This window comes from Adelges cooleyi, unplaced genomic scaffold (assembly GCF_023614345.1).
Source record: "Adelges cooleyi isolate 19-005CV unplaced genomic scaffold, UGA_ACOO_1.1 ACOO_flye_CR_arks_rails_tigmint_CR_PRNA_8, whole genome shotgun sequence".
In the NCBI taxonomy this organism is placed as follows: Eukaryota; Metazoa; Arthropoda; class Insecta; order Hemiptera; family Adelgidae; genus Adelges; species Adelges cooleyi.
The window spans coordinates 3,373,447-3,396,794 of record NW_026096513.1 but is presented as its reverse complement, the minus strand read 5'-3'; the positions used below and the strand labels follow the sequence as shown (position 1 = coordinate 3,396,794).

The following is a 23,348-nucleotide window of genomic DNA, read 5'->3' as shown; positions in this document are numbered from 1 at the left end:
TAAATGTCTTATTGGAATGTAAGTGGGTAATAGTTACAAATTATTATACACTTTAAAGTATTGATTAATTTTTTAGTTTTCATTTTTTTATATAAATAATTATAACTGTAATCGCATCAATTAATATTTTTGCTATTATTTTCTGTAAATGATTAAAATATGCAAAATTTATGGTGAGAAAATAATATCCCAAATTAATTATAAATATTTAAATAAATAATCTTTAAGCCCTAATTCAAAGAATTTTTTTTTTAAGTGGATTAAACGTATAATGTTCTTACTACCTAATACTAACTAACTAAAACTATGTTCAATTAAAACATTATAAATAGCTTAATTTATTTATTTTAAAAGTCTTATGATATTATGATGCTATAATTCTTGTTTCCATAATATGTGAATTGTCATCTATTTTCTAACCTCGTTAATCTCATTTATTACATTTCGACTGAATATATTTCTTTCATAAATAGATAGTAACTGCATAACATGATTTAGTTAAATATTTTTAATAATTTTGTGTTATATAACACTAATCCTACCTACTTCTTGCTGACATTTATAATCTTGTTTTTAATGATACTCGTGTATAGTTATCACGTATCATTATACATTCACATTTCTAATATGTTAGGACTTAGCAGATTTGTCTATAAGAAATAATATTAAACTATTTTGTGTCAACTACAAACAAAACCTGTCTAAATACTTTTGATGTGAATCCCGACATTCTTGGAATGCAATGTTACAATTCCACTGTTCTATTTTTATACTAATTTACACCTACTGAATATATTATATATATATATATATATATTAATATTATTAACCTTCAATAAGTGCTTAAAGTATTAGTTCTTGAAAAGAAACTCGATAATGTACAATCATTATGTAATGCACATAACAATTGGTATTGCATTTTCTAGATTAAAATAAAAGACAACAAATTGCTTAGATTTTTGATCTACAGATGGTTAACAACAGTTATAAATAAATGGTTCTAACGTAATTGGATATATTTAATGTTAATTCATTATGATAAAAATGTAAGTAGAAATACATTTTTTAGAGAATATATAAATAAAAACAATGTCTATAGATACAGTTGATAGTTTATAGATTCGATACAACATTTACAATAAAATACATTTGTACATCAATTAAATCACAATTCTTGAGGATCGTGTTCTAATTCTATAGCCTCTGAATGCCTAATGTTTTGTAGTCTTGTACAAGCTGCAGGAAGTATAAATTCCATGACATATTTACAGCGATTTGGTTCCGAAACAGATATAAAAGAAGGTATTAAACCGCAACTCAAATGCACCTGCAAAATAAAAAAATATCATGTTAAAAGTAAAAGCCAAAATTGCACAATAGCCAAAAACGCACAGTCAATCCGCAAATACTCAATATGTCTAGACAAATTAAAATATTTCGGCTTTTGCCTGGACATTTCTCTGAGAGAGTGGCAATTTTGGCCTTCATAACAAACTAACAATCGGCGAGTGCCAACCAATAAAACAGCTGAAAATGTTTTGTACCTACTTTACAAAATTAAAAGATGTATACAATATTTTATTTGTGGTCACGGTTTGTAATGTAGGTTAAAATTGCAATTATATAATAACATTTTTTAAGTCATTTACTCAAATAATACCAAACTACAATAACATATAATACATATGATGATCCGACAATTTAATTACTAGGTACCTCAGTAGAACGTTGGGGGCCATTCCAGCAATCTTCTCCTTTATCGTATAACATTTTATTATATTTTGGTAGATTATTCCAACTTTTCCAAGTACCCAAACTAATAAAACTTTTATCAGTTTTTGATTGTTGAGTTACCTGTATTAATATTATATAGTTGTTGTGGTTAATGGTGAATAATTAAACAGAAAACACTTTTTAAGAAACTTACATGACTGAAAAGGCATAATTTATAAATGTATTGCGTGTCATGGAATTCAAAACATTTTTCATATAATATTGCAAATTCATCATCAGGACCATAATCTTTTTTTAAAAATTCTTTAATATCATATAGTTCCTTTTGTATAACTCTAAGTCTTTTACCAGCTTCTTCAAATGATTTACGAGCGTTTTCAGCTTCTAAAAAGCAAACCAATGTTGTTTAAAGTGTAAAATAATTCCAAAAATATTGCTTATTTCTATCTTTTAGCAAACTAAACAACATAATACTATAAAAATACTAATCTATGTAAATAATTTTGAAAACACATATTTATTTAAAACATTTATATTGTAAACACTAAACAATAAGTTTAAATTTTAAGTAGATCATAGTTTTATTTTCACTTTTAAGTTCAATATAGTTGTAAATATATATAGGCATCCGGTGCCAGTATGTTTTTATGCTTAAAAAAACATACCTTACAGGAAAAAAGTTGACACATTATAATCAGATTTTCATAATTTTTTTTGTTTAAAACATGAAGAATCGACAGTCTATATAGAGTTCTAATGTTTGAAATTTCATTCTTAATTGCAATAAGATTACACTAACGAAAATAAGTAACCATAATTAAAACAAGAATTATTGTCAAATTTCCCCTTTATTTTACCCCTTAAAAAATTACTAAGAACTTAATATTAGAAATTCAAAATCATAATTTATTAATGATAAATTATCTTTAAAAATCGATAAAACACCAAAAGTCCACAATCAAACACATAATCGAAGAATGCAAAGAATTCGAAGAAAAGCACACCCAGTATGGAATTCCAAGCAAGATCAAAGAAGCGCTAGCTAACAACATCCAGAACATAACCAAAATAATACAATTTACAGATAACATTAATTTAAAAAAAGCCCTATAAAATAAATACACATCATAATTGTAAATATCTAAAAACTTGTAAATACATGCAAACGCCAACATTAGTCATAACTAATGTTGAAGCCAAATCCTTAATAAAAAAAAAAAAAGTTATCTTAACTTGCTTTTATAAACAGTTGGATGATTAAAACTATGTCTGTAAAATGCTATGAAATCACTAACTAAATAAAAACTAATTAACTGTTATTATACCATTAAATATTGATTTTATTTCATCATACAATGATTTATGGAATCTTTTAAAACTTGCATTTTGCTTTGAAAAAACATTGCTTGGTTTAGCTTTTACAGATTTGTCTTGAATAGGAAACGTTGATTTATCATTAAAAATCATTAGCTTCAAACGGTTCCATGAAATAGTTGAAAACTCTACATAAGTGAGTTCTTTTTTATCATCCATAAAATACTAAAACAATGTTATATTATAGATTATTTATAAATATGTTTGTTCTATTTACTTACATTTATATCATCTTGAGGTATTAAACTATCCTTGTATAGATCAAATGTGATAAAACTATTCATTTCTTCTTTTTCAATTCTAAATTTATCATATATATGTAAAACTCACATACCAATTAAATTAATGGGACGTCTCACTTATTATTTTTGTTGATATCAATAGTATTAAATACGTCAGCCACTTCAATTTCATCTTTTGATTTTTCATTATTAGATTTTTGTCCTATAGGTATCAATCCATATTTTTTTATTGTTATTTTTTCTATTTTTTCAGCTATCTCTTTATTATGTTGCGCTTCATTTTTTGAATCTTGAGCCACTCTTTCTTTAGATTGAAGTTCAACAATTTTATGCTGAGATTAAATAACTAGAGAATTATATTGTACCAGGCAAAGTTATATTGTGTATATTTTAAAAATATTATATGTTAAAAAATATTGTTTTATTTCTAATAGGCGTCTAAACATTATTTTGAATGATCCTTCTCTTTTTAAATCCAGTTGGGCAATAACTACTGGCAGCTTACTTCCAAACTGTCATTCATTAAGTTATGGGCTGTCTATAGGTCGTCAACAATACAAGATAACTAATATTAAAATACCAATTAATTAACCAACATAAAACTAATAGCAAAAAAATGTTGAATTCTTTATAGAACAATGTAAAACATTTTTTTATTTTTATAAGTGTATTTTTTTTAAACTTTTCTATCATTAGATGTGTTTAAAACATAAATAAATAAAACTGGTTGTAAGATTTAAAATATTTATGTTTGTTGACAACACTTTTGAATGCATTGGTCAGTTATATATTTACTATACATTGCAGGATCATGGTAGTAATAGTGGTAAGTAGTTTGAAGATTGCAAGGAATTTTAACAAAACAGTTGGTGTTTTTTCTAGCTTTCTTTAAAATATGTGGTGAGCCAATCCAGTTTTTATAGCTGTCATTAGTTGTTGTAGTCATATCCATTTTTTGTATTGGTTTCAAATATATTTCTTTTGGAAGTGGTTCTTTTTCTTTGTTGGTTTTGTGTATTACTGGAGGTTTATATGATACATAAAAAGTAGAGTCAGCTTCCAAAGGCATTTTCGATGGGAACATATGACATGATGGCTTAGATGATGTACCTATTATAATAATTTAGTATCATTGCATAATTATTTAAGAAGATTACTTTGAGATACTACAAGGGGTACTAACTTAATTTTTTCATTTTAATTTGTTTAAAATCCATGTTTTGCGTAGTATTAAAATCCATAGCCCCCTGTCCAAGTAAATTTTCTGTATCACATACTTTTGTGGCAACTACACGCATATAGGAGTTTCTCTGTGGTCTATAACTAGAATACTGAGTGGTTTCTAAATTAACATAGCCTCCGTACTTTAAACAGGAATTCATACATGTTTTTCTTTTTAGTCTATCATCGGTAATTGACTTAACTTCAACAGAATATTTTCCATAAGACGATTTTTGTTCAGATTTATGTTCCATAGGTATTTCAGGACAAACATATCTGATCAAGTTTGGTTTAGCTTTGTTTTCTTGGCAATTTACAAACTTACAGTTATATTTCTCCATAATATTAACAGTTAAAAAAATTACTTATTATTTTATTACCAATATAAATAAAAAGTCAAATAGTAAAAGTGTAAATAGAACTGAATACTATAGTAATATAAATAAAATATATACTTTACGTCATTGTTGCTTAGTAATAATTATATATATTTTTTTGTAATTTACCTATCTAAAAAGTTATTGACTGATTTTGAATTTAATTTCTACCTTTAACCCCTGTTATGCGTAATAACACACTGCACACTGCAGAATATTAATTGAAATTAGGTACTATACTAATTATGTAAATGATAATAGGTAATTTTACATGACTAATCAAAGTTTAAAGTTAAGATTTCTAGTGAAGTTGTTCTATTTAATAGCATGACTAGATTAAAAATATAAATCTGAAATTTATCAAGCATAGTCAGAAATACATAATTCAGTTACAGCTAAGAATTTCAGATGTAAAAAAAATACTATAAAAACTGGTAGGTAGGTTTGGATTTGCATAGATAAATCTATGACATTTACTTTTTTGGCAGCCTAATTTTGGACGCAAACCTATATTAACCATGTATTTGTTGCATCCATTCTGTTATTATTAAATTTTGCTATATTCATATGGCGGGGACTACCTATATATCTAATGGCATTAATTTAAGGAGACAATACTTAAAATATTGATTACACACTGGGAAACACTATGAAAAACTTGTTAACAACGTTAAGCTTTAAGTTATTTAATAATAACAAAATTGGAATATTGATCAAATATTACTGCTGCTAACAATGAATTAAAGATTTTATGGATTGAAACATTATTAACTTTATAATCTTCGAATGTATCCATCTCTTTGATTTGTTGCTGATTTATGTCAGAGTCTATCTTCAGAGTGATAGTCATAGTTACGTTTAATGAGTCCGAAACCTTAGCAATAAATGATAGACTTGAATTGACACATATGAAGATTATATAGTTTACAATAATCCCATTATCTTCCTAGTTAAATGTATAACTAAGACGATGTAAAACTGTTAATCTTTTGGATAATTTTTCAAAAATAAATAATTACTTGTTTGTCAGTTTTAAGTTGTTTGCCTTTAATAACAAGTTTTGTTCTTATTTCAAATCCTTTAACAAATATCAGTTCAATTTTTTTTGCCTCCTCCTTAGCAGCATTACCAAGCATTTGACAAGTGTTTTCACAGTATTGCGTTATTTCACTTTTACGCCATTCATCAGAACCATCACAGCAATCTAAACAATTATTTGTTAATTATTAGTTTAACATAATATTAAAAATACAAGAAAGTATTGCATTATATTTACATACATGACAATTAATTTAATAACAAAACAATAAATACCACAAATTCCGTCATTTACACGTGATGATGGTAAGGTTAGTGGTTTATGTCCTACGTTTACACAATAGAATGTACCATTTGGGCAAGCGGAAGTACCTGGTTCATCACTTGCATCGAGGCAGTCACAATAATCGTCATTAATGTAACTATATGGAATAACATTACTGCCATCCAAACACGAAAAATCTTTATTTTGGATGTAAAATTGAGCATCTGTAAAATTAATTTATAATACAAAATAAAAAGTTAAAATACATTATCAAGGAAGATCTTATTACAAAGTTTCCCAACATATTTTGTACGTTTGTTTTACTTTGTTAAAATAAAGAAGAATTTTCTGGGATACATCTGAGTTTTTTGTGAGCGCTAAATCACTAAAAGCCCTTTGCTAACATTGCTAACAATTTGATCTTTGATAAAATTAACACTAACAAGGTATTAAAAAATTATAGTTTTGTTCAAAATTTAACCACAACTATATGGAAAATAAACTTTAAAGCTCATTTGACATAAGTTATAAATTATGAGTTTAACTTTTAAGGGACAGACATACCTACATTTGTTTATTTGGTTTTGAAACATCGTATTATTCTAAAATGTTTAATGTATAATGAAACTAAAAATTTAATTTTTTTAAGGTTAAGCTTTTCTGGAGCTATGCGCCTTATACATTTTAAAACATATTACATATATACATTATATATGATATCAGGGTATCAAAAAGACAAATGGAATAACTTTGGTTCTAGTAAATATTTTTAAATTCAAGATAGCCATTTTATTAAGAATTATTTGCTGGACATTTTAAATGGTCGGCAAAAAAAATTACCGCACTCCAACTCCAGTCTTAAATTTTAAACTTTAATATCTTTAAACGTAATTATCCAAAACTTGTTGTTGACCAGTAAAAATGTTCAGCAAATTAGGTATTCTTATTAAAATGGCTATCTTGAATTAAAAAAATAATGTTACAAAAAAAAAATAATTAAAAAAAGTATAACAGTACGAGCAATACAAATTGTAGTGTTTATAGTGTTTACAGCAATAATGAATATAAATAAATTAAAAAAAAAATATTCACTAGAACACATTTTTATTTTCATTATTTCATTTGTCGAATCTTTGCGAGACACCCTTTATTTTTAAATTCAGTAAATGCAGTACTAACAATTTCAAGTTCTACCTCTCCTATAATAATTACTCTATTTGATATCTATTAATTTTGTATTTTACATTTTTCATTTTAGGTAGCACATATCATCACAATTTTGACAAGGTAACAAAAAAAAAAAAATTCCATTCAACTAATACCTACCTACCTAATACAAGTTTTTGGACTACTATACATGATATTAAAGAAGTACATTTTGTGTCTGTAGAATGAACATCCCCTTTGCAAAAAATATTGCTAATTGCTATAATAATAATTAGCTGCTGATAGTCAGATACCAAAAGCAAGTTATGTTTAAAATAATAACATCTGTTCGAATAATAGTATTATTCACAAATAAAACGTTTAAAAAACGAAATTAAACAATTTTCGAAAATTATTTTAAGTCCTTACTTTTTAATGCAATCCCTTTTATTCCCACATCTGCACAACAGATTAGAGTGATTAAAAAATGTAGAGACGTTACATAAATGAAACATATTTCCATTTCAAGCTATTAAATAAAACATTTTTGAAGAATGAAAAAGTGAAATATAATAATTAGTTATAGAATATTAATCATGATGTCTAAATGTCTATAATAAACTTCATAACTATAAAAAAATATTATAATTAGACTGCGAATCCAGTGCATTAATAATTAATATTACAAGTATTTGATACATATTTGTTTATAACGGACATGTATTATTTTATGACTTCAAAATATTTTATTGTCATGAAATTTTAATTATAATAATATATTATATATTAAAATCTATAGCTGTTATACTAGCGGTCTCATTTAGTCTGTGCTTTTATCATATGTGATGTAATATTATTGTTATCAGTTATCACTTATCAATGTATATTCTGATTTATCTATTTTGGTATAAATTATTATATAGTATCTCATGACAAAATAGACATCATACGTGTATTTATTGTCTATGTATTTTATATTTTTATCGCGATGTATCTGATAAGTAGAAAAAACCACTTAAAAAGTAGCATTTTGTTAAGACGATTTTTGTTTTACTTAGTGCATAGAATAAAGAATGGTTTAGTGTAGGTACTTGATATATCGGTGGGTACTGGGTATTGGGTGTCAATAGAAAATTGTATACGACATAAATGTACTGTTTTAACTTTTAATTTTGAGTTGAGACAATAACAGTTAACACGAACCACCGGGCACCGACCGAACACAAAACGCAATTATTACCATATCATTTTTAAAGAGCACACCAATTCTAGTTCAAAAGTAATGAAAACTAACGTATAAACAGCCTTAAAAAGTAGCATTTTGTTAAGACGTTTTTTTTTGTTTTGTTCGCCGTACATGATAATAACGGCGACTGTCAATGGACATTTTTGGCGACTGATTACTTGCTATTCATACATAATACAATTATCTACAAGTTGCTCTAACCTTTAAAAGTTACTCAAATATATAGTTTTCCATTTAAGTTTAAAGTCTTTTTTTATTGAAAAAAAAAAAAATACTATACGACATTTTTGTACTGCCAATTTAAAAAAAAAAATACATTTCTGTTGTGATTCTAAATCTTGTTAATAGATGACAAATAAATTAAGATTTAATAATAATAAAGTAATTCAAACAAAGAGATTAAATCATAGTATATCATAATTAACAAATTATCAACATCAAATTGCTCAACTCATAAAAATACATGCTCTTCTGTAAGAAAAAACATATTGCATGATTAAAAAAAAAACATATTGCTTAGGGTTCCAACTTAAAATTTATACTAAAGTTCATCATGTTCAGAAACTTGGGTTTTTTCGTCAGGTTGGGTACATGCACTCGGTACAACAAAATCCATGGCATATTCACAACGATTAGGTTCTGATGCCGATATTATAGCTGGTTCCAAACCACAAATTAAATGAACCTATTACAGAAGTCATGGTTATTAGGCATTACATCATTTAAATAATGCTAATAAATAGTATATTAATTTATTTTACATGAGTAGACCGTGGAGGACCGTTCCAACACGACTGACCTCTATCATATAACATGGTATGATATTTTGGTTCTCCAATCCACTTATTCCATGCTCCCAGCCTTACTTCAGAACCGCCATTTTTTGGGCGTTGAGTAACCTATTATTTGTAGTGTAAAATAAAATACATTAAAATAAAAAAATACAATTCAATTTTCTGAAGTCAACACACTTGATCAAATAGACATAATTTGTACACATAATCACGATCAGCAAATTCATAACATTCTCCATCTAAAGTTGCAAATTCATCTTCTGGTCCATAATCTTTTGTTAATGATTCCTGTAAGTGGGATATTTCTCGTTGTATGTCTCTGATTCTTCTATCAGCCTCTTCAAATGATTCACGAGCTTTTCTAGCTTCTAAAATAATTGTTTAGCTTAATAACTCAATAGATTAGAAAATAAAATTTAAGTAATACTCTCAATGATAAGTTGTATATTTTTAGTGTACTGTGGCTTATCTATAGAATGATCAATATCTAAATGTTCAACACCGTCATTTGAAGTTTCATCATCGACTCGTTTGTCATCAATTCTTTCAATAGACTTTTCGGATTGCTCGTTTGTGAATGAACTGAATATTATTAATTTTTTTAGACGTGTCCACCCAGTCGACATGAAATCGTTTAAACTAAGTTTTTTTTTATTTTGCATAATATACTAAAGTAATATACACAATTGTTTAGACATTAGGAACAATTAAAAAAAAAAAAGTAATTATTAACTTGCATCTTTTTCATCTTGCGAAATTGTACCATCTTTATTTTGATCAAATGTACTGTAAGCACCTACTTCATCTTCATCAATTCTAAAAAATCAAACAAAAATATTCATACAAAACATGAAATACTTATAATAAAATACTTGATAAAATAATAAAAATAGTAACATAGTTATATTTAAGAAATAAAATAATGAAATATTTATTTCATTATTTTTTTCTTGACTATATATAACCACAAGTGTAGCTTAAGTGTTTTTTAGAACATAGTTATAGTACACACATATTGTTTTTATTTGTGTCTATCGAGTTAAATGCGTTTTGTGCTTCAATTTTATCTTTCTCTTGTTTTGCTTCATCTTGATGTTTTTTTGTTAATTCCTCAACTAGATGATATGTATTAAGTACAGTTTTTTCTATATTTGCAGCTTCCTCTTTTTCTTTCATTGTCTGATTTCTAATTACTTCAGCGTCATGTTTTTGCTGGAGCAGATCAGATATTTTATTCTGTGAACAAAATAAAAATGGAGTATAATAGTTGTGAAAATATAATCACAAATATTTTTTAAAATCATTCTGAACGTCTGAATGTCATAACCTGACTGTCTTATACAATAAGACACTCCAAATTTGGATTTGGTATGTTGCAATTATTGCTGGCTGTAAACTTGCTAGTAACCAAGTAAGTATGGTAGAGGTGGCTATTTAAAAAAATGATATATAAGTTGGGTCGACTGTTTACAGATTAAGTTTAAATTAAAAAAAAAAATTAAGCTTCGTATGTTTGCAAACAGTATATAGATTTAACATTTTAAATTATCTTTATCTATTATTTTGTGTTGTTGAAATCCATTTTATTTGTCAGCTGTTATGTTAATTGTATACTTTTATTTTTGTGTAAATTCTATGTTTATGTACACTTTATCTATGTTTCTCATATTTGTAATTGAGTATTACCCGTTTAAAAATACAATAAACAAATAAATAAATGAGTCTAGATATATTATTATTTTTTATTGACTAAACATTAAATTATTATTTAAAAAAATATAATGGCAAATTACTTGTTTTTCAGCACGTTGTTCTTTTGCTTTACCTATAAGTTGAGCGCGAATTTCGTTTCCAGCCACATACATTTGTTGAACTCTTTCTGCTTCTACTCTAGCTGCACGTCCAAGTTGTTCACAAGTACTGCCACATGGACTTTTTTTCTGATCAAAAGCCCATTCATCTGAACCATCACAACAATCTAAAATTTAAGTTTAGGTATAGAGTAAATTTAGTAAACCAGCTATCAATAAAACAATTATTATGTTGTGGCAAAGTCAAAAATAGTAATCTCAGGCAATATACAACTACGTCCGTTGCTGCTTGATCCTAAATGGGTGACCAATTGGGGTATTTCGCTATAGCCCATGCTAGGTTCAAGAAACAAAGTACTTTGTTCTTATTAATCAACCTACACATATTAAATTTGGTTTGGGTAATATGCATCAAGGCAGTCTATTCTAAACTTGGATCAATGATATCAAAAAGTTAAACTTTTAGAACCATTAATAAAAAAAAATGACTTAACATGGGATTACGTATCTATTTTTAATGACTTCATACCACAAATTCCATCGTTTACTCTTGATGATGGTATGACAAGAGATGTATGTCCAGCATTTGTACAATAGAATGTGCCATTAGGACATGCCGAGGTACCCGGTTCATCACTTGAATCTAGACAATCACAGTAGTCATCATTTACAAATGAAAACGGAATCACAATACTTCCATCAAAACATGAAAAGTCCTTTTCTGGTCTATACAAGGAAGCTCCTGTAAAAAAATAAAAAGCTCCTATAAAATATAAATTATTATAAATAGATGATGACTATGTTAATAGTACATTATTTATAAAATTATAATACTTTGTTTAACATACCTAGATTTGTTAATAGATATAAGTAAAATAAAACAATTAAAGAGAATATGAAAATTAAAAAATAAACAGCGTACACGTCCCAGATCAAAATTGTGAAGTGTACTTTAATTTCAAAAATCCGTCAAAATGTTTAAAATCCATCACACGGGATAGTAAATATTTAGGTATAATACTTACTTTCAAATGGAACACCTCTTGGCCGTACTATATTTAAACATGTAATTAAAGAGAATAAATTGCATAAGATTATCAAGAGTACATACGATATTTTTTCCATTTCTAAAGTTCTTTCGACATAGTTAAAACGATTATTAGGTCAAGATTTAAAGACATATTAAAATTACTAATGGTGATACTTAAATGAAGTAGGAACTGTTTTTCTAAAATAACACATAAGTTGATTTTGATAACACAAGTACCCACAAAAACATCGACTAGAGATAAGGATTAAGGAGACCGAACCAAACAAAATTTAAGATAATAATATTATTATGGTTGCCCAATGGCTTATGCCCGTTGCCGCCTAGACCGCGAAACAGCTGTCTATAACATGGCCGACACGGGTAAAAGTTCAGCAGCGCTCCTAGTGGTAACAATGGCAACATATTATGGTAATGATAACCCGAATACCCGCGAAAATCTAAATATTATGTATACAAGAGAGAGGTTTTGTGGACGAGTAACGCGGGTTTGCGAATTATATTTCAAATATAACGATAAAACAATACGACGAGTACCAGGACAAGGTTTTTTGTAAATATGCAGTACGTTATAGAAATGGCAGTATAATATTACATAGATTACAGTACTTTACTATTTAGGTGTACTAATAATAATTGCACTTATTGTCAGGTTTGCCGTTTGTTAAAGGCATCGTAGTGCCTTTTCCAGGAAACCGCAACTTCTTCTCTGAGGAAGCAAAATAAAATAAATTATTAAAAATAAAGTAAATGTCTTATAAAATTCTAATTTAAAAGAGGGGTCACATCGTTGTCGAGTCTGGGACCAAACCAAAAGGGACTGAAAATTATGAGATGATTTTTTAAAGGTAAGCATTTGGTGTTGAATAATGAGTAGGTATATTTCTTTCAAAAGTCAAAGTCTTCAATTTTTGTGTTATCGATGTTCCGAAAACGGGGTACTTATTGTTTTAGGTATGACCTCTTACCAATTATTAGTCTACTTTTGGAATAGAACACACACTTAATAAACGAATATAACCGCAGTAATAATATGGTATCGACCGTACCATGTCAAATACGAGGTGTGTAGTAGTTATGTTCCTACAGCAATTTTAGTACGACGCCACGCTGTATTTCGCTGACGTCGATTAAATCAGTGGTAATAGATCAATGAGAGTGTTGAAGGACCTATGAATGGCGAAATAAAAATAAAGAGATACGTCATTTGGTCGGTAAACCTCTACGTGGAGGAGTTAAGGGGGTCAGAAAGTAATAATAAAAATAAAGTATGATAAATTACAAGCTACCGAGAGGAGTGCACGAGATGTGGGTTATAGTGAATCTACTAGTGTGGTGGAAATGGGCTTTGGAGCAATAGAAAACACTTCAATTCATCACCCTGACAGTGCAGCCGCTAACATAAGCCCCTGTCAGCCAAGAGTTTTTAAACCGTTAACTCCTCCTACCTCTCGTCAAGACTGTCTAATATCTTAACCGCTGAATTAATGGTTTCCGTGGCAATGACGAAAAAATTGATTTTCTTTCTTATTATGTAATACGGATTTGCGTAATTTTAAAAGTGATAACCTATCAAATCAAAATTGTTAACAATATTTTTTAATTACAATTTTGTTCGTTGAATAGGTATGTTCGATTATGGCAGTTGAAATTGTATTTTTAAATAAAGATTTTAGACATTTTATGATATAATATATTATATCTCAACAATTATGTATGATGGCCCAATTATGTCGAATTGTCAACGGTGTGGTTGCCTCTCGGTTTTAAATGTACACGGCCAGTGGTTGGCAATATTTTATTATATTAGTATGTTATTATAAGTTATATTATTGTATAAATGTATAGTTTTCGTGATAAGTATATTAATTAAAACGTAGAGAAGATCTGAGAATATGTTACACTTGTAGAGTACTGTGTAACTAAACCGTTCAAGTGAGACATTTTATACGATTTAGCCTTTAGCTTTTATTTCAATTGTTTTGGTGTCATATAACATATTGTCGCTTTTCAGAATAGTATGTATAGAAATACCCCTAAAAATAATATTTAACATCATTTACATGTTTGGAGACGTAGGTATTAGAAGTTGTTATGTATTTCCATTATTTTTCCCTTCCAAGACAACCAAGTATTTGTGTATTCTGGCTCGTATATTATGTCGTATATTAAATATTTATTTTAAAGGCACTCGTGTATTGTGATTTGTGGTTTGTTCACATTGTACTCATAAGGTTAACAGTGGCCAGTGTAAACACGACCTTAAGGCTTTTAGTGAGAAACTAGACGAGCACCTGTAGAACTTAATGTTAGTTTTAGCACCTACTCCATCTAGATTGATTACTTTTGTTTGGTTTATGATAGTACTTACCACTTTTTGAACACAATTGTTGTGTTTAGTCTTCAGTTCTCTTTAATGAACAATCAAATAGCTAATTTAAAATGCCGGATAAATTTTAATTTAGCTTTCTTTATTTTCTGAATCAGTTACTATAATTAAGGCAAACCTAACATTAATTGTCTCTATCTTAGTGGTCGTTCAATTAAAAATAAACTGGAGAAAGAAAGAAACGAAATGCATAATGTCGGTAACATCAGGGCTATGTCCATAGAGCGATTTCTCAAATAACTAAAACCGACAACTACTATTAATATAAACAACACCAGTTACAGTATATAAGGCGTATATCGCCAGCAAAGATTAATCCTCAGATCCATTGTTTCAAGAAAAAGAAAATTATAATTTTTTAAAATGCCAATTCCAAAAAAAAAATTAAGGTCTGCCAATTAGTGGGTCAATTTTTTTTAGATTTGGATCAGTTTGGTTTTGAAATACCTATTATGTTATTCTAAAATTTTAATTCGATAAAACGAAATTTATTTTTTGTTGGTTATACTTTTCTGGCCCTATGCACTTTATATGTTATCACACCATATTAAAATACTTTGAATATTGTATTTTTCAAAAGATAAAAAATCTTCGTTGAAAATATTTGATAGAAACTCGCCAATATAAATATGTTGACAAACTTTTAATCATTACCGCCTACAGGGAGACAACTAAGATCGGAGAGGGGGATTTCTTTACATAGTCCATAACTAAAACATTCACCTCCCACGTTTTTATAGGCTAGATCCGGTCCTGATTTTAATTTTTTGATTTTGTTCTCTACACTAAAACTCAGTTTTTGAGACACGTACAAGGGACATGTTTTGTGCTCAAAGAAAAGCGGCGTGACACCCTCATAATATGATCCCTCTTACTTGTAACGCCTACATAATCTCGACGCCTTATAGATAAAGTTCAATAATATTGAGAACGAATTTCTATTGGAAAGCCCGTTTTAGTTTGAAGTAGGGCATCTGTCATCTGACTATTATATTTAAATTTGTAAAGGCTTGAGAGGCTGGATTCGCACACTTCAGTAGCACGCCAGAGTAATTTTGATTGCCTTAGCGGAGTCATTAGACAACGACGAAGCGTGATAACAATTTTATGTTTAACAATAAGTTACAAAGTTAACCTGTCTTTCATGGTCGGCTTATAACACTAGGGAGTAGTGAATAAGAGATTTAACTTGTCGAAAACATTGTATTGTTGAATTGAATGGATTTTAGAAAGCAAACCATCGAACACAGTGCTGCTGTTCTGGGAATCTTATAGTTTAATAACATCAAACGTTATTAACAATAATATTGTATAATAATGAATAAGCTTATGAATATTTTTTGATTGCAAATAAATAATCAAACTTTATAAATTAATGGCGTTATCGCAGCTATATTTGTTTTATCAAGAAATACTTTGGTAGGATCTTTTGACAAAACACTATGTTGGTGGTAGACATCTAGACAGATTTTTCACAGCTATTGCAGTGTCGTAGAACTCGTCGTTGCTAAAAGAATTTTTTGGAAACATTCAATGTTAATTCGATTTTGTCAAACTTGTAAAATATTTCACATTTGAAAACATTTATTTTGTTTGTATTAGGAAATTTGCACATATCATGTCACATGTAATCGTTTAAACCAGAGAACAACTCAAAATATTCGAAGCATCGTTCGATTTGGATAGACACGTGTCATTGTTTTTTGTCATTGACTTGTGCGTGTGTTTAAGAAGTACACATAGAAGGTCTTTAATATGAATGACCCAAAAAGATGTAATACTCCCCCCCTCCGATGTTTTTCTTCTTCTGTTACATCATAAAGTTACAAAGATGCAAAAATGTGTCTGAGAAATATTGTTAAATCGGTTAATTTTTTGCAGAGCTTCATAAGTGGCTGGGAACTGAAATATAACATTGTAGTTTAACGGTTTTGACTTAAACTAGTTGACTGGCAAGCTATATTAGATCTTTGGGTTTTTGAGAGTTGAATATGATACTCAAGCCAGTCAACTTGTTAAAGTGTGTTCTTGTAGAGTGTTCAAAAATATATTTTTGTGTAGAAACAACATGTGTACCATTAAAATTAAAAATATATTTAAAAAAAATCGATTAAAAAATTCCATTTAGAGCAGAAACGATTGTCGGAGTTTCATGTTTCAGATGTGTTTTTCTTAAAATCAGAAAAATGTAATAGTAATGTAATAATAGTAGTTTGCAACTGTATCGTGCATAACCGTGTCTCAACATTTTAGATATTATTCATTCATTAAACATTTTACATTAATACATTTTAATACAGTTTATAATATAAAAAAAAAATAACTTATTAAAAATAAAAACTTGATTGTAGAATATTATTAGAAATAAAAATGATTATTTATGATTACAGAAAATGTATGCCAATAAACAATAAATTTAGTTATAAGTTATTTTAAGCAAAAGAAGCATTGAATTATTACATTATTTATTTCAATGTTCTATAAAAGGTTAAATACCTCTACTTGAAACTAATTTTTACATTATTTTTGTAAATTATACTATGTTTTTTGTTTTATTATTATTGTATAAGTTTACTTTGTTAGTACTTTAAAACACAATTTTGTTGTATTGTTTACTTGCTGTAATTTGTGTCAGATGGTCCGCTACACTTCAGATAAATTTAATACATTTTAATCGCCTCATCTATCGTTAAAAAAAAGTATTTAGGGTGATTAACTGATTAGCTCTTACATTTCTATTAAAAAAACATTAACTAATAATACCGGATTATTTAAGGGCTAGTTTTCAGCTATTGGTTTAAATGCTCAGTTGTCAACTAATAATTAGTCAGTTGAAATAATTGTGGAGATTTTCCTACATCAGCAGTTACTGAAATGTGAAGCTAATCTCGTTAGTGGACGTCGGATTTGTATAATTAAATATTTTATTTATTCTTCACATTTGATTCATTAGCAGTTATATAAAACTGTTATAGTACGTAAACTATTATAACCCTAGCACTATTGATTTAAAAATAAATAATGTACTTTAAAATCAATGCTCTTGCATATAATTGCGTACTGTCTTAATATAACTGCTATAGTATAAAACTGAAAGTTATAAGAACATCGCATGTCAGAATAAAATAATGTTTATTGAACATCAAATTAATTACAAGTAGTCAGATAGGTAACGTTAACGTTTACTCTTAAATATGTATACATAAAAACTGTTTAAAATCAGAAAAACTTAACAAAATGTTGGTTAACTATACAGGTATACAATGGTTAAATACATCGTAAGCAAAGATAAAACAAATTAGCTTTAAAAATTTAATCCTATAAATGTTTTCAATTTTCAAAAATTGTAAACAAAAAAAAATAACACGATATTCATAATGCCTTCATTGTAATGTTAACATTATAAACATTTGATTCTAGGCACTAACTGCCCATGCTTATGTATTTTTATTTATACATATAAGGTTAATAATTTTTTGTACAACTTCATAACTTTACTTATGCTTTTTTATATAGTTAAATTCAAATATGTAAAAAATGTATTATACATATAACAAATATTAGTATAGGTAATGAAATAACTTGAATTAATATAATATTATGGTATAATAATTTCATATTACAGTGAAACTATTTTTAAATTAATTATATTGTCTAACAAAGTAAGGAGGTATTAACTAATACCTAGATATTAACTGTTTTGCAATATTATACATTTTCTTATACATTTACGAAATTTCCAATAAGTATAGATTGATTTTTTTTTACATACATATATTTTATACATTTATATTTTTTTGAGTATTTATACTTATTTTTTAAAACATAAATGATGAAGCATAATATATTATGTGATAATTATTATTATTTGATTTCCTACACAGTTTTTTAAAGTGACAATAGTAATAACTAACAAATAACCAATTTACAGCAGGTTCTTATAAAAGTTAAAAACAATATTTTTAATAATCAAAATTAAAAATTACACATTTTTATTGTGTTTTCTGTAAGTGAAAATTATTTTAAATCAACAATAAAATGTAGTTTATTCTTAAACGTCAATAAACAAATTACAAATAGTTTAAGTGGGTTAGAATAAAAAAAAATACAATTTAAACAAAACCATATACAATTTATACCCGTAAAATAATTTGTGTAATTATAGGTAAATTATTTTAAACATGTTTATATATCTTTTTAGACATATGTGATTGTTTAAGTATTGTGATTAAGCATAAGGGTGAAGCATAAGTATTTATGTAGAAATCTATTCGACAGGAATATTTGAAGGGATCTATTGTTATTATTTTTTAAACCAAAATAGAAACATTGCATCTATTAGAATGAATTAGATAAGTTATTAAATTTGAGTTTCTTATGTTGCTTACAAATAATATATTTTAATATTACGACAAATAAGTGGTGTAGTTGTTCAAATAAATTTAAAAAGTTTTTTAAAGTATAGTAAAAATGTTATTTTTTAGATATTAGAGTTCATACGAGTAAAATATTATTTTTATTTTTTATGCTTAGCTATCTGGAATTATTATTGAATTTACATAATTGACCCATATTAAATGTGATGACATTTATTATATTTTTTAATTATTAACATTAGTATTTTATCTTTTGTTTGTTTAAAAAGTGGAATCTTTTATATATTCTTAACCAATTCATTGAATTTTTTTTTAACAATTTTAATTTATCCTTTAAAATTACATTACCATTATATTATTTAACTATGATATATTAATGACTGTGATGATTAATTTAATTACTGTGTTATTAGGGAATCTGTATGTTGGGCAGTCACCTTTTGTTCTTTTTAATAAAAGAGATTTTTCCTTCTACCTATTTTACGTTAAGTATGTAAATATTATAAACACAGGGTACTCAATTTTAGAATATGGCAATATAATGTATGGAGCTGTAATGTGAACTGTAACATTTCAAACATTGATAGTTTATCTACTTAGAAATTATAAAGCTTAACGGGTTTTAGTTAAAATGTTTAACAGTACTTGGTACTGTGAAATGTATGTAGCTGGTATCACGTTATTACGAACGACAGTAGATTTAACCTAGTTCAAAATGCTTAGACCTATATCTAGACATAAATTTGATTTTTAGGTAAAATTGTATGCATATCTGGTTGGCAATTATGTTTGTAAATAATATGTGGTTGCTTCGGTCTTGATAAACAATTTAAGTATACATGAAAAACAATCTAGGTATAAAAAAAAGTTTTGTTAAAAAATAAACTAAGGGGGGGAGTCTCATATTCACAAAGATTAATAATTATATACAATTTAGTTAATTACAGGATTTATAATTTATACATATATATATAGACATAAATCATAAAAAAAGCTCAGATGGGATTCGAACTTATGAGTACTGAAGAGCTGCTCTCTAGCTAGTATATATATATAAATATTTTTTTTTTGTATTATTTGTAAAATTATCGAAGCTTCAATAATTAACCAGAAGATTCATGTAAGTTATAATTTTATTGACACATGCCGTTTACCTATGCCGTTTAGTACGCTGGACACATAGAAATATATAGTGTTACTTACAGCACATTATAATATATAATGTATCTACTATACATAAGTGTGCTAATATTTATTAATTAAAATACATACATATTTATATTTGTATTTGTTTAAAAGTGTATGTAACTTTATTTGATTAGCATGCGTGTACGTAATTAGGTACATAATATTATATGTAATATGTATAGGTAATATTTACACGCAAATGTATTTTATTATATATATATATATAAATATATATTTTAAATATCTTGTATTTTACAATTTAATTTCATAGCTTAACGGGGATATAAATCACGTGCTGATGAAAAGAACTAGGCAGACGCTTAGAAGTGATAACGAAGATTTTAGACTCAGTTTAGATCCTTTTTGCATAGCAGCTGGGTGTTCTCCTGTGAACAAATAAAATATTTACCTATTTATTTATTTATAATAACATATTGAGTGGTTGTAGATTATTTTATTAAATTTGTACTTATAAATTATTATTACGTATTAGTAGACGGAATGATAAACAACCATTTTATAAATATATTATAAATGAAAAATATACATCTCATACATTTCATATGCGAATTGAATTTTATGAGAAACAGCGGGAAACAGAATAAAATTGTATTATAATCATTTCTTTCTTCTAAATAATACTTTTTTTTATAAAAAATGTCATGTAAGCTACAGGCTACAGACACGAAAAGCTTATAAAATATACACCATTGTTCATTAATAGGTCTAAATTGTATTTGAACAATTTACATTTTATTACGCTTTTTCCTCGTATAAAATAAATGATTTATAACTTTGGCGTTTTATAAATTAAGAATGCATTATTTCACTAACAATGCTGAACAATTAAAGCAATTGCTCTATGTAGCCAACTTACTCGCGCGAAAGATTCTATTGTTGAAAAGTTTCTGCCTAACTCGCTGGTCTTTAAAATCAAGAGTTAGTAATTATGTCATTAAATTAATTAGAATTGGGAACATGTGTATTTATGGGCAGATGTAAAAAAATATGTTAAATGATGTAGGCTATGTTTAAAATAAAAACAATTTATACAAATAATTTCTGATATTCAATGTAATTAAATTAAATGGATATAATTTTAGGTGGCGAATATGAACTTTTACACGAGTTGATAATTTTTATAAATCACAGTGTTTTTTTATTTTTTTAGTTTTGAAAACTTAACATATTTTAAAATATATTTACCGTTGAGAACATGCACAACGACCGTGTGAGGATTAGCGTTGCTCGGATGGCATGTGTACTTTCCTGAATCTGTGTTGGTTGCCCTTTGCACGAGAAGATAACTGGTGGTTACTTCGCCTTTCTCTGTGATTACGCTCACGCCGCCTCTAACCGAATCATAGTTAATTTCCTGAAATTAAGACAACGATAAATAAAAGCAAACTGCGAGGTCCATGCTTTTATAGACAGTGTTTAATGCTGCACAAACAATTTTATTTTATTGTATAATACGTTATCTAGTTTTCAAAAAATACTTATACCGTGGAGACATTTAATAAAAATAAAATGTTGGGTTTCAATAGAGAATGACCGTATATATATACATATATATTTATGTTTTTTTAAATGTCTTACAATAAGATTCTAAAAGTATAAGTTGGAGAGAAATGTCATGCGTCGATATTGTCACGGGAAACAAAAAGAATAACCCTAAGTTTGGTCGTTACAATCAAACAAGCGGGAAATGTAAATCCGGTTTTATAATAATATAAATTATCGCCTTTATTATTTGAATATAAGACGTAAAAAAGAAATTAATTAAAATTTTCTCGAATAGTTTATAAATCATTCCACAGTGACCTTGAAATAATTGCCGATTTTCTCATAATTATTATTCTAACCTAACCCATCCCTTATAATACGTAGTTATCAGTATACATAATATTATGAAATCGTATTAAATTATTATTATAAGTAATTAACAATTTATGGAATATTCAGATTTCTTTCCTCTCGGTCGTTGCAGAACTGAAGCATTATGATTATGGAAGTGAAGAATTGTATACTAATAACAAAACGCAAACAGGACTTTATAACATATTATTTTGATTCGTTAAGCTTTCGGCCTTTCATTGTAGCGTTTTGTAATATTATAATATATTGATGCCGCGTTGAAACGTCGTTTAAGCATTCGTATGATGCGGCTTACAACGTGAAAAGCTCTTTAGAAATAATTATATTCGGTTATCCGGAAAAGGCTTTTATTTTTACGGTCATTTTCGGTTATCTTAAGATGGCGAGACTACCATTGCCACCACAATGAAGTCGCAGACACGTTTTGAAATCTAGTCGTAATCGTTTCGCCGACTAATACGCATTAAATCAGGAGGTTTGTGCTCGCCTTGTAATCTTCTCTATTCCTCTCTGATGCGGTCACACACACACACATAGAGAACCAAGTAGTTGATAATCATATTATTACTCAGGCCGCAGCGGCGTAAATAGCGGTTTTCTCCCTTGGCAGCGATTTTGCTTACTGCTTGTACGTGATATTTAGGAGAATTGCCGGGGGCAAATTTCCTACGAAGCCGCGCACGCTTGTAGCACACCTTACCAACATTCTACCCCAAATGATTTCTCACACTCAACTCGATTCCACGGTCTTCGTGGAAACTATACACGGTATTTCCGTAACTTCATGACAGCAGGCCAGTCGTGGAAATTTAATTTTCTCATCGGTAATGTTTCCTTCCAGTCTGGTAGTAGACATCCATTAAACTGTTCCCTCGTCCATAACGACCATATTGATTGGTGATAATTTTTGCGATTGTAAAATCTCAGTTACGGAAGACCAACGAGGGACGAGATTATAGGGAAACCCGGTTTACAATTAATTATGTACATCATTTATCGAACGAAGAGGTCTAAATAAAAATATGATACATCGCGATTTGATTAATGTAATATCATCAATGTAATGTATTTGTCAATTGTCATATCACAATTTGAAGTTAGAACAATACGGGTTTGAAACAACTACTAATTTAGAAGATTTGATAAACTTTTAAAATGTTTTTATATATTGGTGGCCATGGTATTCTGTTCTATATATGATATTCAATTATGGTTTCAAAC

General features: G+C 27.6%; 4 protein-coding genes across 10 annotated transcripts in view; all 4 read right to left on the bottom strand.

The window, feature by feature from the left end:
* LOC126845729 (probable protein BRICK1) overlaps positions 1 to 23,348 on the bottom strand; it is a 195,687-nt gene that overhangs the window by 9,147 nt on the left and 163,192 nt on the right. The window lies entirely within an intron of this gene.
* On the bottom strand, positions 1,007 to 8,212 carry LOC126845723 (glucosidase 2 subunit beta-like). 6 transcript variants are annotated; one of them, XR_007686813.1, is made up of 10 exons: positions 7,827 to 8,212; positions 6,263 to 6,475; positions 5,968 to 6,152; positions 3,468 to 3,682; positions 3,330 to 3,408; positions 3,060 to 3,273; positions 1,928 to 2,118; positions 1,717 to 1,854; positions 1,393 to 1,544; positions 1,138 to 1,327 (listed from the first exon to the last, which is right to left on the bottom strand). XR_007686813.1 is itself a non-coding variant. In XM_050584569.1 (9 exons), the coding sequence occupies exons 1-9, from the start codon at positions 7,918 to 7,920 to the stop codon at positions 1,166 to 1,168; spliced, it is 1,491 nt and encodes a 496-aa protein (XP_050440526.1). In that variant the 5' UTR covers positions 7,921 to 8,212; the 3' UTR covers positions 1,007 to 1,165. The 6 variants fall into 6 exon arrangements, 4 of the variants coding, with proteins under 4 accessions (XP_050440526.1, XP_050440527.1, XP_050440528.1 ...); XR_007686814.1 differs by having other exon boundaries at positions 1,393 to 1,527; XM_050584569.1 differs by lacking the exon at positions 1,393 to 1,544 and having other exon boundaries at positions 1,007 to 1,327.
* Positions 8,924 to 12,540, bottom strand: LOC126845722 (glucosidase 2 subunit beta-like). Of its 2 annotated transcripts, XM_050584567.1 has the most exons (9): positions 12,274 to 12,538; positions 11,778 to 11,990; positions 11,231 to 11,415; positions 10,450 to 10,673; positions 10,175 to 10,253; positions 9,865 to 10,105; positions 9,615 to 9,805; positions 9,405 to 9,542; positions 8,924 to 9,328 (listed from the first exon to the last, which is right to left on the bottom strand). In XM_050584567.1, exons 1-9 carry the CDS (start codon positions 12,371 to 12,373, stop codon positions 9,185 to 9,187), a joined length of 1,515 nt encoding a protein of 504 aa, XP_050440524.1. In that variant the 5' UTR covers positions 12,374 to 12,538; the 3' UTR covers positions 8,924 to 9,184. The 2 variants fall into 2 exon arrangements, with proteins under 2 accessions (XP_050440524.1, XP_050440525.1); XM_050584568.1 differs by lacking the exon at positions 9,865 to 10,105 and having other exon boundaries at positions 10,171 to 10,253; positions 12,274 to 12,540.
* LOC126845727 (zwei Ig domain protein zig-8-like) overlaps positions 19,073 to 23,348 on the bottom strand; it is a 146,099-nt gene continuing 141,823 nt past the window's right edge. The window contains exons 5-6 of the mRNA XM_050584578.1: positions 21,456 to 21,624; positions 19,073 to 20,635 (exon numbers count right to left, since the gene is read on the bottom strand). Of these exons, the coding sequence (XP_050440535.1) occupies positions 20,538 to 20,635; positions 21,456 to 21,624 (267 nt within the window). The 3' untranslated portion in view covers positions 19,073 to 20,537. The remainder of the gene's footprint in view (positions 20,636 to 21,455; positions 21,625 to 23,348) is intronic.

Excerpts from the sequence above, each read along its gene's own strand:
- LOC126845723 (XM_050584569.1), bottom strand. The coding sequence starts at position 7,920 with ATGGAAATATGTTTCATTTATGTAACGTCTCTACATTTTTTAATCACT. Across the intron at positions 3,683-5,967 it reads AACTTAAAACTGACAAACAA|CATAAAATTGTTGAACTTCA; the intron begins GTAATTATTTAT and ends ATTTAATCTCAG. Across the intron at positions 2,119-3,059 it reads AATAAAATCAATATTTAATG|AAGCTGAAAACGCTCGTAAA; the intron begins GTATAATAACAG and ends TTTGCTTTTTAG.
- LOC126845722 (XM_050584567.1), bottom strand. The coding sequence starts at position 12,373 with ATGGAAAAAATATCGTATGTACTCTTGATAATCTTATGCAATTTATTC. Across the intron at positions 11,991-12,273 it reads AAGAGGTGTTCCATTTGAAA|GAGCTTCCTTGTATAGACCA; the intron begins GTAAGTATTATA and ends ATTTTTTTACAG. Across the intron at positions 10,106-10,174 it reads TTTCGCAAGATGAAAAAGAT|TATATTATGCAAAATAAAAA; the intron begins GCAAGTTAATAA and ends ATATTACTTTAG.